The sequence below is a fragment of the Tympanuchus pallidicinctus genome, unplaced genomic scaffold (genome assembly GCF_026119805.1).
Source record: "Tympanuchus pallidicinctus isolate F22 unplaced genomic scaffold, pur_lepc_1.0 scaffold15, whole genome shotgun sequence".
Classification (NCBI taxonomy): domain Eukaryota; kingdom Metazoa; phylum Chordata; class Aves; order Galliformes; family Phasianidae; genus Tympanuchus; species Tympanuchus pallidicinctus.
Genome location: NW_026294669.1, coordinates 16,026,423 through 16,045,439, shown reverse-complemented (window position 1 = coordinate 16,045,439; position 19,017 = coordinate 16,026,423). Strand labels below are relative to the sequence as shown.

General features: G+C 33.5%; 1 protein-coding gene across 3 annotated transcripts; it reads left to right on the top strand.

Annotated features, from left to right (window-relative positions):
* The first annotated feature begins 168 nt into the window (after positions 1 to 168).
* Positions 169 to 15,210, top strand: GCG (glucagon). 3 transcript variants are annotated; one of them, XM_052675501.1, is made up of 8 exons: positions 169 to 727; positions 3,531 to 3,625; positions 8,604 to 8,704; positions 9,073 to 9,234; positions 10,044 to 10,097; positions 11,521 to 11,658; positions 13,809 to 13,952; positions 14,713 to 15,210. In XM_052675501.1, exons 1-8 carry the CDS (start codon positions 619 to 621, stop codon positions 14,735 to 14,737), a joined length of 828 nt encoding a protein of 275 aa, XP_052531461.1. In that variant the 5' UTR covers positions 169 to 618; the 3' UTR covers positions 14,738 to 15,210. The 3 variants fall into 3 exon arrangements, with proteins under 3 accessions (XP_052531461.1, XP_052531462.1, XP_052531463.1); XM_052675502.1 differs by lacking the exon at positions 3,531 to 3,625 and having other exon boundaries at positions 619 to 727; XM_052675503.1 differs by lacking the exons at positions 169 to 727; positions 3,531 to 3,625 and adding an exon at positions 4,274 to 4,377.
* The last annotated feature ends 3,807 nt before the right edge of the window (positions 15,211 to 19,017 follow it).

The window sequence follows — 19,017 nt, the reverse complement described above, 5'->3', positions numbered from 1 at the left end:
AAAAATATATTTGAGAGTTGGTCTTACATATGAAAAACAATTATGTGTCTACATTGCAAACATACAGTATCGTATGTAAAAGCCAACTGCAGAACAACTTACTTTAAAATTAAAAAATGGTAGCTTTTCCAAATTGGTGAGAGTCCTTAAAGATTTACTTCTCACCTTAGACCATTTTAGAAGACCAGTTTTCAGAAAATGTTGAGTAATCTGCATTTTCTTTTCCCCTTTGAGTAAGAATCTCACACTTGAGATGTCACCTCCAACAGTGAAACTTAGTCTTCAAGTCTGTCATGTGAATGACATATACTAAACACCAAAGTTGAGGTACTGATATTTGCTGTGAATGAAGAAATTGACACAGATAGAGTTGTTTGCAAGTCTGTTTTCCCTAAAATTCCTGCATAACTTTTACAAAATACACAGCTGAAAAGCAATAGCTGCTTTGTTATAGGAGATGGACTGTACATAAACTATAGCAAATCCACTGGTTCCACTACTAATCATTCTCTGACATCCATTTTCATCATCTTCCCCCTTACTGCTGCTTCACGTATGAATCAATGAGCAATATTATGCAGAATCTATCAATGAACGTATGTTTCTTCGTTCTTAAACATGGAACTACATTCTTTCCTTCACATGAGATTACTACATCTGCAAAGAAGTCTGAAAATAAAGCAGCATTGGAAGACCAAGTGTAACCTCAGCCAGTCTCCAGAACATGGTTAGTGTTATACTCTTTTTACTTAGCTAACAAGTGAAAATCAGAATGCATTCAATTTTTTCTAGTTTGCCAGTCAGTTCTGATTACAAGACACAGCTGTTTGGTTTATTTTATAGAGTCTTATGAACGGTCTATATTTAATCTGAATAATTCATAGTATTTGCTAAGAGAGCATTTGGTATTACTTTCAATTACCAATATTGTCTTCTCACAATGTAAAGTAACTAGCACATACTTGACTGGCTCTTCTGCTTGCGCAAACTGATGAAGCTCCATTGATTTCAAATGGAGCAGTTCCAATTTGTTGTCAGTAGATAGTGTGGGATATTTGCATAGTTGCAATAACTCTTTCCTGTGAACATGGAGATCCTAAACTAATCTTCCTTTTCAGAAAGCAGCTTCTACACTCCAGGGTATAGCCATAGAGCTACACACAAATATATGCATGCATTTTGTGCATGTACAGGCATGTGAGCAACATTTATGCTCCAGTTGCTTTACGTATGTCAGTTTCTACATGTATGTATTGCATCAGTTCCCAGAAGGAGAATACAGGCCTCTTTTTGCCTCATTATCATGTAGCAAGGATAGGAAAATAAAAAGGGCTACACATTTCAGCCTCTGTAGTCATGATTGAGAAAATTAGGAAGAGAATGCTTCCTGTGTAATGTAAGAAAGAAAAAGTACCGGGCGTGTAGTCAGATCCCAAGATTCAGCCTCCTCTCTCCTATACTTTAGGTATATAAAAGTGCTAAAAGCAAAACACATGGAAAAAGCAGTATTTTTTTTACTTTAAAAAGTCAACAACTTTCTCATTCAGTAAAATGTTCAGTAAAATCTTGAATATTTTTTTTTTTTTTTGCAAAACATTTTTGAAAAAGTGTGCAGTCCTATTCTATAAAAGGACATGCCACCTGGGCTTTTCAGTGCCAGATCTATAGGTCAACATACATCTCATTAGAATTTTTTTCTTATTTTTCTTCTGTAATTTCATCCTAGATTCCTGGTCCAGTGAGTACAATACACAGTCTCTAACAGCAGCAATTACCTGGTGCTGAGGTGATGCTCTAGGAAACTTTGATCATCTCCAAATTTAGTGAACCAAACTAAAGAGTTTTTAGTATTTCCAAATTATACTTTAAAAACATTAAGATGTAACTTTCTTGAAGGCAGGTCATTTTCAGGTTCTATCTTGTAGTCTGATTCATCTGAAATACTGTTGCAAGTGTGAACTATAATACGGAGGAGAGTGAGCCCTTGACTTGAGCCAAGAGGTGACATCTAACTTTTACATCTATGATGTAAAAGGAAAAAACTTTGTTCAGGATGTGTACAAATGTGCCCTTCACACATGCGTGACATCTTTCTATTTCTGTTTAGTGTAGTGAACTTGTTTGCTGAGCTCTATAAATATGTATTACTCTAGATTCAGTTATGGTAACTGACGGGTGCATGGTTCTTGATGGTAGTTAATTTCTTTCCTGTACTTTATTGTATGTGTATCACTTGAAAAACGTAATCAGGCAGTCATCTTTTAGATGCGAGATGACCTGCTAAATGAGATAGCCCATGTAACAACCTGCTCAGTGAGGTGCACTGGGCTGCTGTCTCATATATTTTTTCCTGAAATCATCCTACTGTAAACAAGAAACATCTGAGACAAGAAAGTATACAAACCCAAATAAAAAGAGCCTGAATCCTGAAGAAGGTAGTATTGTTTCACATTCTGTATTCTCTGTTTAGAAACCTAAGCAGTTGAACTCAACATGCAATTATATTATCTGTGACAGTCTATTTCAACAAGTGTTTCATCATGGTGCGAAATAAAGGTCTAAACGACCCTTTTATCACCATCTGCTGTTACATCAGCGTACTGCAGAGCCAGGGAGTATGCCTGCCTGCAGGAGATGTAAAGTTAATGAAATTCATGGGACAGAGTGCCTTCTAATATTTAGTTCTGGAATTACCACATGACATTGCAGTGTTAAATTGCAAGTAAAAATAATGTTGAGATATGAAGACGAAGTGTCACAGTGAAACTGGCTTCTCAGGAAGACAGCTAGATTTTTTGAGCTTAAGTTAGTTTCCGGGTTAATTTTGGCTCTGTGGGCTTTATGTCTTCAATATTACACTGCCTAGGAGATGGTAATTCTGGGGCTTTCTTTTCATTTCAAACCAGACTAGGTCTTTAAGTTCTTTACAGAGAGAGTGGTGAGGTGCTGGAACAGGCTGCCCAGAGAGGTTGTGGATTTTTGTGCAAAAATTAACTGATGGTAATTCTACACTGGAATACAGGCTGTTATTTATGTCCAGTGAGATGTCAGCTGTAAATCCAGACATTTCTTCCTTCTGATCGGAACTGAAACTGAAAGTGAAGTCCTTAATATTTAATATCTCTGCTTGATGCATAGTACCCTATATATATGATAATAATATTTTGGTTTTGGTGCACTTTTCATTTTAAAAAGAATTACTGTATGTCAGAAAATCCATAAGGGAAGCTCTGTAGGAATTCCTTGACAGAGGATATCTTGCTTGTTGCTTCACCAACAGGATAAAACACCCGTATTCCTTACTGGTGGGCTTTTTTTTCAGCTGCCAGGGACACTGACAAGATTTGTCAGTTTCTCCTACTGTTGTCACCAGATGGCTCAACGCAGTCTGTGTCAGTGCTGCCCCATCACAGATATGAGTTTTCCCCTCATCTATTAGTGAATATTTAGGACCTTGGCAATAGTTCTACAGAGCATATACAAGTATGAAACTCACACCTATATTTTTTATTATAATTATTTCCTTGTAGGGATCAGAGATGTGAGCAAAAAGGTTATCTTGTATAAACCTGTAGACCATGGTTTGAAACCCAATTTAAATGGAAGTCTGGCATACAGATCTCTAGTGAGTATGAAATATCATTCAGTAGAGTTGGCATAATGCATGTAAGGATAATCAAGTCGTTTTTATTGTTAAATTTGACCTGGGCTAGGCTTTGCGTAGTGGGTAGCCATTGCTGTAGTGCTTCAAAATAAAAGTGCTTCTTTATGTTCATAATATAGGCATATGTCTACCTAAAAATTAATGAAGCACTTTGGGGGAGTAATGTTGATTATTATTAATAGGATATTAAATCTGTAAATTTAGATTTGAAATTGATAGCTTCCGTTGATGCTACAAATGTCAACAGGCCCAGGATTTTGCTTAAAACTAAGTGTTTTGATTAATTCTAATGTGACAATTCAGAATTTGGAGAAACTTCTGCCTTAATCCTAAGCACCTCTAGCCAACTGTTTACCATCCTAATGCCCTTCTGTTTGATATTTACTTATTTGAACATTGCTACCTTACTCTTTTTGCAAATCCATGTTAGCATTGATGTCATAAAGTAAGCAGAATGAATGTGTGAAATTGCTTGTAAAATCATCAAATGAAATGAATAGCAAATACGATGACTTTTTTTTTAAAGTTGGATAAGGAAACTGTCAGCAATGATGCACTCTGGTAATGCTTACTAGAGCTGAACAGTGTATATATATGTCTGTGCAAAAGAGGCAGCTAGGCAGATCTCAGGATCCTCAAGGCTTTCCATAGTTCCAGAAGAGAGAGTAGCAGATCTTTCTACAACTGCTACATATCACTTCAAAATATAAAAGGTAAGATTTATGTGAAGTACTACTACAATTCATCTGAGAAAGCTGAATGCATTTTCTGAATTGTATTGTCCAAAGATTGCAACAGAGATGCAGGATCTTTCAACAAACTGTTGTTTTCCTCTGTGGCTATACTACTTAATGTTTGAAATTAATGGCATCACCATTTAATTTTTTTTAATCTATGGAGTTAGTTTAACAGAATTAATCCCAAAATGAACATCAATTACTAGGATTGCAGAAGCAGTTGAAACGAGGATAGTTAAGCATGTAAAGATGCAAAACAGGCATTGTAGTAAGAATTTAAATGTGAAATACAAAACTATTGATATTTATGTTTTTATCTACTTCAGGGATAGTTAATGAACATTATTTTTAAAATATTCATTTCTTACAGCTCCCTCCTAAATATAAATCAATATAGATTAACTTAGGAAAATACAAACGAAATAAATGGGTCTATTTGGATATTGACTGAAAATTGTCCAAAACAGCTTGTCACCCCATCACCCTACAGATTACCACTCTGTTGCCTTACTTTCAGATTAGTCCATCTCAAAAAATTGTTATTTTCATATCACTGTAGGATCTCAATGGGAAATTTTATAGCATTGAAAAAAAATAAAACCTTTGAAGTTATTTTGCTTATTGTATAAAATTTAATTCAGTTTTCTGGTCTGGACTTCTTAGCTAGAATGATTGATTGTTTTTTACAGAAATCTCCACATTGCTGCAGATAAACAGATGTAAAGCACATCTATCCAAAACAGTAATACACTAATAATAGAAATAATTGCTATCTGTAATTGTTGCTTCAATATAAATCTACTTTATACAATATAAATCGTATATTTTCATTTGTAATATTCCTCTTTTTTTTTTTTTTTACTGATGTCATTCCATACTTTTTAAATTGGAAATGGATACAAATCTGACTTTTGAAAGAATTTTTTTTTTTTTTTTTTTTTTTGAAAACTCAATAACAATAAGTTAGTATAACTTACACAGTGTGCGGTAGATAACTACAGCAAAATACATGGGAAAACAAAGAATCAGTTTGATCAAGAAAGTAATATTCATTTCATACTTTCTGATAGCTCAAAGCGAGATCCTTTTGATTAGAAATGTTTTTCATAAGCACTATGAGAAATTAGCTTTAGTTTTCCTGCATCCTAACAGTAGATTCCCTGTGTTTTTCTTTTTATAATAGAATTTTTTTCTTTAAATACGTTTTCTTTAACTTTTAGAAAACTGCTGTTGCTGGTTTGGATTAGAAATGACGAGTGCTAAACTCTGAACAAACTAAACAGTTTCTAAATTTTTAGGAAAATATATTTGACAGAGGTTTAACAGCTAGTCTGTGCATTTTAAAATGTTTATTCTATTGATGGCCAGGTTTCTCTTACTTGAAAATGTGATTAATTTCCAAAACTGCATTTATACAGCTTTCTTTTTCTTAATCTTCTCAGAATTTGATTCTTAAAAATTTATAAACAAGTTCCATGTACATTTAAATTTAAACATATTTTTAATGCATAAAGTAGCTAGTGGGACTGCTCGTATCTAAAAGCCCTATAGAACTGAGACCCAAGAGTTAGCTCAAGATATGATTAAATCACTGTAAATCTGTTTGTCAGTTACATTGGGCTTTAAATATTTATACATCACATTTAAAGTTTTATACATCACAATAGCTTTTTTGTCTGATATTATTATAAACAGACTGGATTAAAGCTGAGGCTATTTCTTTCTCTCTGTTTCAGTGTCTTAGGTTTATGTCTAAATTTTAACATGATTTAACAGTGGTACAAGCAGTAGTAAAGTACATATCCTGTTCTAGTTTTTCAAATTAAGTATACTAGCTAGTTTGTATACCATTACACATGGGAAATTTACTTATGTATAGTGCAATACCTGGACTCTATTTGGTGTCTGGGCTAACACATTTATAGCTGTGTCAGCTAGCATGAGGGTAGCTACACAAAAATCAAGCCGTTTTTGTGGTCATAGAGAATAATCTCCCTAAGAATAAGCCAGAGCTTCTGTTGTGTCCCTGAAAGCCTATGAAATGTGAAATTATGCATTCTTTGGGACTAACATTGGATGTCAGTGTTGCACCACCAAATTACAGCTCCAACTGAAATAGCAAACAGAGTTTGATATAATAGTTAAGATTATAATAGGACTGAATGATTACATGTCTACTCCATTATTTGTTGTTACTACAGGTATGTTTTATGGAGATGTAGGAAACAAATCTCATATATGACAGCATTACAAAAGCATTACAAAAGAAACACATTACACACAGTGTGGGGGGGAAAAAAAGGTACAGTCAGTAGCTCCTGGTAGAGACAAAGAAATTGACTCCTTTGCTTAATATAATAAAATCCACCAGGAAGTCTTATATTCATCAATTTATTTTCCCATTTTTAATTCAGATTTAATTAAGATTTTGGATGAGTAAATATTTTGATATTGGCATTGAGGTATTGAAGCAAAATAGCCTGAATTCCTCCAGACATTGTATATTTAAATCCAGCCTATTATGACAAGGCATAGAGAATATATGTATTTTCTTTCAAATTGAATTTACACATCAAATTATCAGAGCTGGAGATGTTTAGTGCAGATTACATTTAGCGGAAATGGTGTTTATAGCTGGGTCCTATTATACCACCTATGACTTTACTTCAGTGCATTCATCTTCCCTATTTCACTTTGTTTTTCAGACTGTAACATAAAATTCTATAGGAAGATTTTATGGATAGCAGAAGAGCTTCGTCAAATAGCCAAGTATCAGTCCAAGTTCGTGATAATGATAAAATTATTTCTAGTGACATTTTGAACATGTGAATTCAGGAATATTTACTATTCATTATTCAGTGATTTAACATTTACTCCTTGAATGAATTGTGTGTTTGAAAGCACCCAGCAACATTTTAAATCAGTTTCCTTGTTTATACAGCCATTCCACAAATTTAAGTGATCAAAACATCGGTGAACAATAAACAATACTTACGAATTTTGTAAGCAGATTTCCTTTCATTTCCCACTTACACAAACAATGTCAGTGCTTTTCAGACTATTAAACTATTGTAGTCCGTTTTGCCAGAGTTTTGTAAGACCCAAATGAAAAGCATTCATTTTATAAACACTTTGCCCCACACAGGATTATGTGTCAACTGAGCTATTAATATATTAAATAATGAAAATCATGGCAACTAATTAGAAAATTGGATTATGCTTTTTTTGCAATGGTGACAATTCAATAACATTTTCAACTGAACTACTTACACGAGTAAACCAGTCACTTACTCAAATAAGACACAGCTTGGCTGTAAATCACCAGTACATTTGTAAATAAAGAAATACAATAAATTAAATTGTATAATCTCACAATAAAGTCAGTGAGTCTTGAAAATATTAGAGTGCTTGTGATAACAGTGTACCCATTTCTTTTGTGTGACTAAAGTCAATAGAATGACCTAAAACAGTAAGATCTATTCCTGGAAGACAGTATTTTCTTCTTCGATTTGTTAACATTAAGACAAAGTATATAGACTAAATCTTGTATATCCCATGAAACCCCATAGTAGAAGTAGTTAAGCAAAACAGAATATTGTGTAAAGATGCAAGAAGCAGAGCTTGGAATATCCTGCCATAAATTGTTAAGCCACTGTGAGGCTTAATTTTTTTTTTCTAAGTAGTCACTTAATAATGTGCCATTTACTCAAGAGGTCTACTGTTGCAATAGGTGTTATTTCCAAAAAGTAACAAAGTTAAAGGAGTGTTACTGGTCAGAAAGAACAAGGAGCTGCTGATACCACAGCTTTCCTGACAGAAATTTGCTTTACTTATCTCTACTAAAGGAAAAAGGAGAAGTCATTTCACTGCCCTAGTTTTGCAGTAAAACGATGTTATGGAAATAGATACAATGCTTGCCATCAGCAGAACTTTAAACAAAGGACATAAGGACCTTTTACAAAGGATACATCTACTCTCAGCTCACCTTACTATCCTGAATATGGAATAAAGCTTAAAGACTAGAGCAGAAACAACATTTTTTGAATGTCTGCCCAAGGCACTTTAGACTCCATTCATTACACAGGATCTCAATTTCTTCATGTTTAGAACAGCACTGATGATGTTTCTTTCTGATGTAATTAATTCAGTGATAAGTAAATAAGATTACATATTTCTTTGTTGCCTTATTTCTATTTTGACAGGCAATGAAAATGAAAAATATTTATTTTATTGCTGGACTCCTTTTAATGATAGTTCAAGGCAGCTGGCAAAATCCTCTTCAGGATACGGAGGAGAAATCAAGGTAAATTCTTTAGATCAAACCCCTAGAAACCTTTAGCCTGAATTTTGCTTTCTTATTCCTCAAAGCAAAGCATATCATGATTTATAGAAAGTATTTAATCTACCTTTGGAACTGGTAAAAGCTTTTAATGTTGCAAAGTGTGGCACAGTAGTTTTTGTTATTTTAAATAATAGTGCTTTTGTTTCCAATAAACCTTGTAAAATGTGCAGTATCCAAGCTACAATATTGTTTCATTTTACTAGCCTGCTAACAACCAAAAATATGCCACTTTTTTTCACTTTATAAATGATATTGCCAAAAGAAATGTTAGTACACCTGTAGAATGTACTGCAGCTATTGCCAGATAACATCTTCTAAACTTTTCTTAGATCATTCAAAGCTTCCCAATCTGAACCACTAGATGAATCCAGGCAGCTGAATGAAGTAAAGCGTCATTCACAAGGCACGTTCACCAGTGACTACAGCAAATACTTGGACAGTAGACGAGCTCAGGATTTTGTGCAATGGTTAATGAGCACTAAAAGAAATGGGTAAGAGTTTTTGGACACATTGCTCTATCCATGCTGATAAAATAGCCAAAAATATGAATGAATTCAATTTCTTTATTTCAGCTTCCTGTCACAGGCCACATGTAATCCTCAAATTACTGATGTACTTAGAGAAAATTTATATAGAACTTTAATGTGTTATTAGAGATGTACATATGTACAACATTAGTAAAAACTGATTGGATAAATTAGGCATAGTGTCATTATATTATCTAATTTGTGATCTAAAATTAGACTGTATCTCTACCTTTTTGGGACAGATACTTCATTCACTGAAACAAATTTCAATATGTACAAGGTACACAAATATTGGGTAAAAATATAGCTGATGAGTCTTAATAGAATTTTCTGCCTGTGGTTGCTTTAATCCTGAAGTTTCATTTGTGAGAAGTGAGCTGAGATTAAGCTTAATCGATGAATGGTTTACAAGTGTTCTTTTGAGGCATAAGCTGGCATGGTTTTCTGAAGGTACAGTTTGTTTAAACAAAGGCTAACATGAATAATGAAGTAGCAAGTAATTCTATGCCCTGCATTCTGGAGAAGATCTGCCCACAGAATAAAAAAATCTGTTATATTAATCTTTTAAATCACTGTGGAAATCTTTAAAGTAATCATTTCTAGAGACAGTATTAATTTGAGTACATAAGACTAAAAATATTTATAATGTTCACCCATCATTCATGATTGTTTATGATAATATATAGATAATGACCAATAGAATTTTATCAGCTCATTCATGCTCTGCAATGTACTGCTAATAATGATCTAATGGTTGTGGAATTCCCCTACAGCCAACAAGGACAGGAGGACAAAGAGAATGACAAATTCCCAGACCATCTCTCAAGGTAGTCTATTTACTATGAAATTATTATTCAAAAAAAATTTGAGTTAATTTTCTGTAAAAAAAAAATAAACTGATATTCTCTAAAATGTTAACAAAATCAGAGAAATACTTATAAAAAGAAATTATGCTACATCTGTTCTTTCCATGAGGAAAGAGAAAACATCTGTTTTTCATGTCTGTACATGTGTGCTTTTGCTATGTGCAATGACTTCAAAATTGCAATAGCATGAGAATAAGACATACCAGGAAAAAATATCCCAAATAATAGAGGAGAGTAGTAGAGAATGAGGTTGGGGAAAAAAAAGAAAGAAAGAAAAAAAAGAAAACAAAACAATTTGGGCTGAGGCTTAAATTTTGTTTCCTGTGATTCTAGAAGAGAGGTTGAGGGGTTGGAAATTTGAAAATAACAACAACCACAACAACAAATCTCTGTTTGCCAAATAGATAGAAATACTTAGATTTATTTTTTCTTTTGTCAGAAAATCCAGAGGATTACAATAACCCTTCTGCTCTAAATGCTGTCAATATAATACTAAATCTTTCAGCTTCAGAAACAGCATATCTTTACAAAATTAAATGTTTTATCACAAATGTTTCAAATTCTAGTTAAATTCTGTTAGAAAGTGCAGATGGTACAAAATTGGGAGGAATGGTGAAATCTCAGGAAGATAAAAGAATTATACAAAACGCTAATGGCCCTGAAAATTTGGCAGAAATCAGCAAACTCTGAAATAGAAATTCAAGGGAACTTTCTATTTCAGGGGAAATTTCAAGGGAACACATCTATTTCTCAGTGCAGCTTGTCTTCCTAAGGGTCAGTGTGACATAATTTTACTATAAATTAGAAAAAGAAGCAGGGGTAGGATTGGGAAGCAATTTCTTTTCTATTAAGCTAGAGTTTATCAAGTTTGAAATTTGAAATTGTTCCAAAATTATTACTTTGCTGAAAACAATGGATATTCACAAAACAATTCAAAATGATGCAGAGTAAAGTCTCAAAAATATAAGTCTGAGGAGTTTGGCTGAGAAATAATGAAGATGAGCACAGAAGGAGTAGCTTAATGGAATTTTTGGTTACTGCAGTTAGAGGTAACAAAAAGTATGTCTGTAGAATATGGTGGTCTGCTGTGCTGAGCTAATTTACCTAGCAGAAGATCTTTCCAATGCAGTTATACTTGCTTTCAGTATCTTATTTTTTTACAGCTAGTTCAGTTAACACAAAACTGTACTGTGTGTAGCATATATGTTGCTTTCAGAACTGAAAAATGAAAATATCAAGATTAAAAGAGAAGCAAAGAAAAACTGTTTCTCTGATACAGAATATTTATGGGAAATTTAAATTATTAAATGGTAAAAAAAAAAAAAAAAAAAAAAAAAAAAGATAAATAATGATGTCTGATCCTAGACTATTGCTCCTCTTTCAGCAATGCAATTTCCAAGCGTCATTCCGAATTTGAGAGACATGCTGAAGGCACCTACACCAGTGATATCACCTCTTATTTGGAAGGTCAAGCTGCCAAAGAATTCATTGCTTGGTTAGTGAATGGACGAGGAAGAAGAGAGTAAGAATCCATCCATTCCTATTATTAAATTTTGCTTTGCTTTCAAGGTTAGAAATCAAATCTTATGAAATCATGATGTATTTTTGATCATTTCTACTGTACTTCACATTTTCCTTTTGTAATAGAAGATACTGTATGGCTGTTAGACTACCATCTTAAGTTATTAAGTTCAAGCATAGATTGAAATAAGCGTGTTCAATATACTGTTACACTCTGAAAGGTCAAATTATATTTAAGGTCAATATATCTAAAACTAAACCAGAGTTTCCTCTAATTATCACCTTTTCCTCATCATATAACATTGCTTACATTCTCCTTAACTGTCACAGAAATGAGTCATGTTAGTGTCATCTTAAATTTCTTTCTCTTTTTCTCTGCCTTTGTAGTCAGTCATTCTCTCTCAGTGAAGATTAAATTTGTACCAATGTCACTGCCACCACAGCCATTTTCCATGCTCTGGTGATCATTCCCAGCAGTTACTAATGTCTTCTTTTGCTCTACCTATTATCTGCAAAGTCTCCACAAATTATAGCATCAAAAATAACCCTAATTTCCTACCGCTATCCCTTATTTTCCTTTTTAAAGCATCTTTATTTCTTTTGCTATATTTCACAGTTTCCAAGACTCAGCTCCATAGTTTTAATTCAGGTACATCTCGGATTTTTTCATTATCTTGCTTTCCATATATTCAGTGCAGATTTCTCAAACCTATTCACTTCACTTGCTCATTCGTGACTTTGTACCTTTTTCATAATAGACTTACTCTTGGAACAGCCTTAATTTCAGGCACTTTCTGTCTTATCACCATTCCAAGTCAGTGTGGTTAGGAGCTACATCATGCACATGCCACTCACTACCTTTTAACTGTTCTGTACTTTTTTGTGCCTTTAGACTGTAAGCTCTTCGGGGCAGGGATTTCAGTTCATCCCATTATTATATGTTTTGCTAGCTGTAAAGTACTATGTAAATCTCTCATATTATCTAAAAATAATAAATAACAGCAACAATAAAATATAATCTGTAAGACAAGATTGTGTGTTGTAGTCAAGGAAGACTAACTAGGTAAAAGTAAATTTTGAAAATAATGATGAAAAAACAGTGCTAAGTAAATGAGATCAAGCTATACAGATAAAGGAAAGGCTAGTGCCACTTCCAGGTGATGTTCAGATCTGCAGCTGTTTGTTCTGTTATATTTTATTTACATGAGCAGAGATAGGTTATTTTAGTATTTACAACAAAGAGAGATTACAACTGAGTTCTGATGACCTGAGTTTAAAAACCTAGACAAGCAATTACATACATAGCAGCCTCCTACTTCCTAATATTTAGTGCTATTTGCAGTCAGACTTGAATGTAGCTTTTCCTAAAATTAGTACATTAAAAAAAACAGTTTGCCTGTCACTGATCCCAGAACACAGTGTGCCTCAATCAGCAAACCTCATTGGAACCTAGAAAAATCTTCCTTTATTTGATGGTTTGAAACAAGCTTTCTAAATAAGTAAACTGGCTTTCCAGTGGTCAGAAATGGATGCATCAAGATTTGCAATAGGATTCCAAATACAAAATTCTATTGTGCAACAAAAAAAGCACATAAATTTAATACAGATATTTGAATTCAGTTATTTTATCCCCCCCAAAAGCTGCTGCTTTTACTGTTTAAATACCTATGCAATATAACTGTAAATATAAAACTAGGAGTTCAAGAGTCAAATGGAAAAATCCATATGAAAATTTTACTGTAATATTTTAGTAGTGATATTTCTTTAAAAAATGATTCTTCATAAATCTACTGTGAGTTTTATTGACGCCTAATTTACTTGGCATAGATGGTGTTGACTTTAGTTACATTTTTGCATCTATAGCTTTCAAAGAAAATTCATGAAAAACACAAAAGAGGAATCTAGACTAGAGGAAGTCTAAAGGAAGATTCCCTTCTGGTGAAGGGAGAATCTGATGCTTTCTTCTGTTAAAATAATGCTTCATAAGATGTTCTGATATGCTTCATGCTATGCAGTGCCATAACATCTGGTTCAACTTTTAACCTTTTAAAATAAAAGGAAATTTTCAGTAATTAAGGACCTGTAATAAGGCCCTTTTATCAGTTTTTGCTTTGGACTTACAAATTGTTTCATAACCTCTTTCCTTTGAAGTTTCCCAGAAAAAGCTTTAATGGCTGAAGAAATGGGCCGAAGACACGCAGATGGCACTTTCACAAGTGATATCAACAAAATTCTGGATGATATGGCTACCAAAGAGTTCCTAAAATGGCTGATTAACACAAAAGTTACCCAAAGGTGCCTGAATTTTGATCATATTTATCTTAATATATTGGGTTTTTTAAATGTATTTGTCACACACAGTGAAAATACAACTCACTTTTCTCTTAAATAGGAATACATGTAACAGTGTTACAAGCTCTACATTATAGACAGCGCTGAACAAGGGTATGTTGCTCTAAAGTGAAGTCATTCCAAAAAGCAATTTAAGAACCGCTCTTTAATTTCTTTGTATATAGGCAAACGCTGCTGGGAGAAGAGCATTTTCTATCTGAGCTCTATAAACAGGTTAATATTTGAGAGTTATTTGTTGACACTAACAAAGCATTTCAAAACTAACGCAATGTCCACTTAAGGCACGTGTGTAGGCCAGATTTTCTAAAATATTGTGTGTCCATTGCAAAAATTTATTAACTTTGCCTTTTGACTACTAAAGGACCTCAAATCTCTAATTAAACTCAGAAATATGAAACAGAAAAAAACATGTATAGTTAAAACATGGATTTGAATAACAATTTCGTATTTTTGTGTTTGTTTATGGTTAAGCACTGAAATAATTAATTTAAGAAAGTCATCTATTTGAAACCATTTAAAATCTTTTCCTTTAGGAATAGATTTCAGTCTTTTATTAGAGAAAAGCATAAAGGAATTTGTGGAAATAATATCTGCTAATTCTTAACAAGAAAAAATATATTTCATGTATATGATGCATATGTGACAAATCTTGTGAGATTTATATTATGTCTAATTACTTTTTTTTTTCTTTTTTTTTCTCCAGAGACCTTTTGGGAGAGTATCAATAAGAATGCAGGATAAAAATGGGATAAATGAAGATCTTCACTGCCTGAATTGCCAGCTACAAAGAGATTCTGAAATCTATATTGTCGTTTACATTGGGTGTAAAAAAGCTATGTCACCTTGCATGCCAGGAAATAATTGTAGTTTCATTTAATGTTGCCAAAGGATTATATATGGAATACCTATCATCTAAGGGATGGTTATCAAAATAGCTTTAAGATTATGAAAGTTCCACTTCTTTATATTTTCCATTTATTTGGACTGAAATAACTCCATTTATATTTACTTATGAAATTATTTTTCTAAAAATTGATTTATGCACGCAAATGATTCAATCACCAGTTATTATCTAGGGCTGGCAGCTGTAAGTGTCTGAAAAGTGAGTATCCCTGTTAAAACCTTTGTTATAAAAAGGCTAAGCTTTAAGGATATTAAATAATAGCCTTAAATAAATTTTTTCAAGCTTCTTTTCTGTTGACTTTTTGTCTGTATATCCCTTTTGTCTGTTTCCACTCAATTTTATTTTATTCTAATGTTATTGTCACTGACATCTTTGGAACTGGCTTGTTCAGAGTGATAAAACAAAATGAGCATTTTGTCAATTTTTCTCTATTACAATTTTATGAGAAAAACTGTATAAAGCTTGACTGTACTTAGTTAAGAAAGAATAATGTATGGTGAAGCTAGAGATGGAAGCAAGACTGAACAGCATTCATTAGCATAAATGGCTGTTTCTCAGAAAATTAGGAGGACAGATTTGAAAAATATTAACTAAAATTTACATCATTAATAGTGGAAACTCTACCATCTAATACTGTCAAGGCTTACAAAACTGCTGAGTAAAGCCAACTCAAATGGCCCTGAGATCATTCTAATAATCTGTGTTATAGTCTTTTCTTCCTTCCTCCTATGAAAAGTACTGTATCCATCACCTCTTGCAGTTAACAACATTATACTGAAACTTGTAAGAACAACTATGATTTTAGTTACTTATGCTTTCTCCATTATGTTCACAGAACACTTTGCCTGCAGATCTCAGTGTTTCTAGCATTTACTTTCAGTTGGCCAAGATGTGTTTTTGTATGTATGGCTGTAACTGCAACTCTCAAATAAGTCAAATAACTGCAGGTGCTTCTATGCATCTCTTCTTATTAGTCCTCAACCCCTTTTTCTTCCCTTGTCATAGTAGCAGTATGCCAGGTATACATTCTAAAATGTATCAGAGCAGAACTGATCACACCCAAATTAGTTCTTGCAGATTTGTGACAGCAACATTAATCCAACCTAAAGCAGTTAGAGCTCAGTAGAACTGTGCCGTATTAAAGACTCAGACTTATATACAGTTGGATCCATATAGTCTAGGCTGAAATGGCACAAAAATTTAAATCTTCTATTTCTATAAACAGAGCAAATGTCTTTAATGTGTTTTATTCTGTTCTGCAGAAGACATTTATTGCTCTGAAGGACAAGGTTCCAGAGTTACAAGCCCACTTACTTGTGGTGTCTGTCACCAGTGTATTTGAGCACCTCCTGATGATCGCTTTGTCAGCTTTGTAAATACTGTTTTTCCATATGTTTATAAAATTTTTAGATATTTTTAAGGACAGAAGGGTATAAATAATTTTCTCAAAGTTAAGCAGCTTGTTTGGAACACAGCAAAAATATTTACATTCTAATTTTCTGAGTCCCAATCTAGAGCATGAATCAGAAGTCAGATGAAGTTGAGCACGTTCCAGCAAGCTTAGCAACAGGACTAGGACTTACGCTTATCCTGAAATCACAGAACAAATTCAGTTGGGGGAACAAATGAGGTATGTGCTGAATATCTCTTGTACATGCTAGACATAATCAAGTGAAAGGTATAAACCTAAACATGTAGCAGGCACTTCTTCAAAGATTCTGTACTAAACACCACTTATCCATGTCTTCAGGCTCAGAGGGAGCAGAATAGTTGCAGCAGTCAAGCCTACAGAGAATTGCTATTCTTGTCTTGATTTTGTGCTCTATAGTATGGGAGAGAGGATCTAGGTATTACATGCTATGAACGGTGCATTTGTAGAGAAAAACAGCAATTTTAGAGTGGCCCTGAAATTCTTTGCAAATAATAGATATTCTTTGAAGTCTTCAGGTAATGAAGTAACAGCTGTCTGTTATAATTTTGGTCGTGTTCCCTGTGGTGCTACTGCTTGTGTGAGGAGGCCTCAATTTGCTGTCAGCAAATAAAGGAAGGCAAGTATGGCTGCCAAAGTGGATCTTGCTCAGGAGGATGTTTCAGAATTACCTACAGGGCTGCACCCTCATCTACTCTTAGAAACACTGATCTTCCTTTTCATCCTCTTTATTCGAGGACCAAACTGCGTACATCTTTCTAAAATCAAATGTTCTGGTGTGTACAAGGGGTCTTCATTGGTAAGCTATAAAAGATGATGCCATTTTAATGCATCCCTACTTTATACTTAAAGTTTTATATGAGCTTTAAGTATACTAAAAGAGTTAGGATATAGGTTCCATTTTATGTGAAATACATTGTAAATGCATCATAAATGTAGATTACAGTGGAAAAAAACAAAAACAAAAACAAAAACCTTCTTTTGTTTTTATTCACTTATACACTTCATACTGACTTCTTCACTCTATTAGAAAACTGAACCTTCCACCTTCTTTAAGTTGTATGAAAATAGTACCAATGATGTTTTGGTACTCTATCGTTTTCACTCTATTGTGTAAGTGTGGATTCAGAAGTTGTGTATTTTAATCATTTGTATTTTGAGTCCTCTGTGTCTCTGCACATGTGCTACCCAAAACTTCCAAGTGTCCTTATATTAAAAAGTTTTCCCAGTTTTACCTTCTTCATTAACTACATTTTAGATACTGAAATATGCAGCATCCTTCCTATTCCATTCCATTTTCTAAGTATCTCAAAATATAAGCACATTCAAGAGCAACAAGAGAATTAATTGGAATTAAATATCTAATTTCAATTTGATTTTTTAAATCTTTTTTCCTCTAAATAAAATAAAAATATAATTGAGATACAATAGCCACTTAGCCGTGCACTGCAAACATGTGGCAAGAATCTTCAGTAGCTAGGAAATTCTTTTTATATTATTTATATACTCATATATAAATTTGAAAGAACTGAATGACAGGTGCTACTAGACACACTGAAATGCTTGTCCTACTAATATAACCACAGAAAAGAAGTTTTTCAGATTTTTTCTTATTTCCTTTTCTGATTTATAGTTACTCTCTCTTCAAAATCCTCTCAAACAGAACCACTGTAACAAACTGTCTTTATGCCATTTCAGATTCAAAATGTAAAGAAACAAAAATAAATTCCTGGGAAATAAATCATACATTTGCTATCAAAAGGCACTTTACTCAAAAGTAGAGCTTGAACACTCTATAGTGTAAGCAGCATTCATACCTTCCCTTCATCACAGCACATTTGAAGGGAACCCTGAAGTTAGTGTAAAACTTTTTCCAGCACTTCATTTGTGGCCTGTAGCTGCACATTGAGACACTGGAATACATTATTGCTGTGTTTGTAAAAGAGTCTTTATGCATTTTAGTCCCAAAAAATATTTGTTTTGTTCTGCAGAACAGAATGTTTTTATTCCCAATTTTCCCATTGGAGCTCTTCAGATTTTTAGAGGGAAGAGTGGGATAAATAAACAGAGTTAGAATAAATCCTTGAGGTTTACAAAGGCTGGAAATCTGAAGGAGACATTCCATCTGGTGTACCAACCAAGCATTTAGGAAAACTATCCATCAGGATAAAAGCTGTATTTTGCTTCCTTCTAGTAAGTAGCTCTTCTTCATTATACAACTTGCTTAACTGCATTCTTTATGAATGCAGCATGCTGAACAGCTATGGTTTGTCAGGTTTTATTGTGCAGCAGCCACTCCTGGATATTCATTTCCATAATCTCTTGGCATCATATTCACACATCTCTGATTTCAGAAGAACCCCATGATACAAAGGAATTTTAATCACTTGGCTGGAGCCATTTTTTTGAGTCTCAGGCTTCCACGAAAGACCATCTGACAGGGTATCCAGAAGCACCATTACAGACATTACATCCTAGTGACCTCTGGTACTTTGATCATAGTAGAGGAATTTGAGATTCTTAAAAGTTGTCAAGAATCAGTACTTACTATTATTACAACTAAATGGAAAGCATATCTTTCTATCTTTAATCTTAATGGATAATTCATGTGGCTCTTAGTATAGAATCTGATCTCACAAACTTCCCTGGCACAACAGAGCCAGAAATGCTGTAAA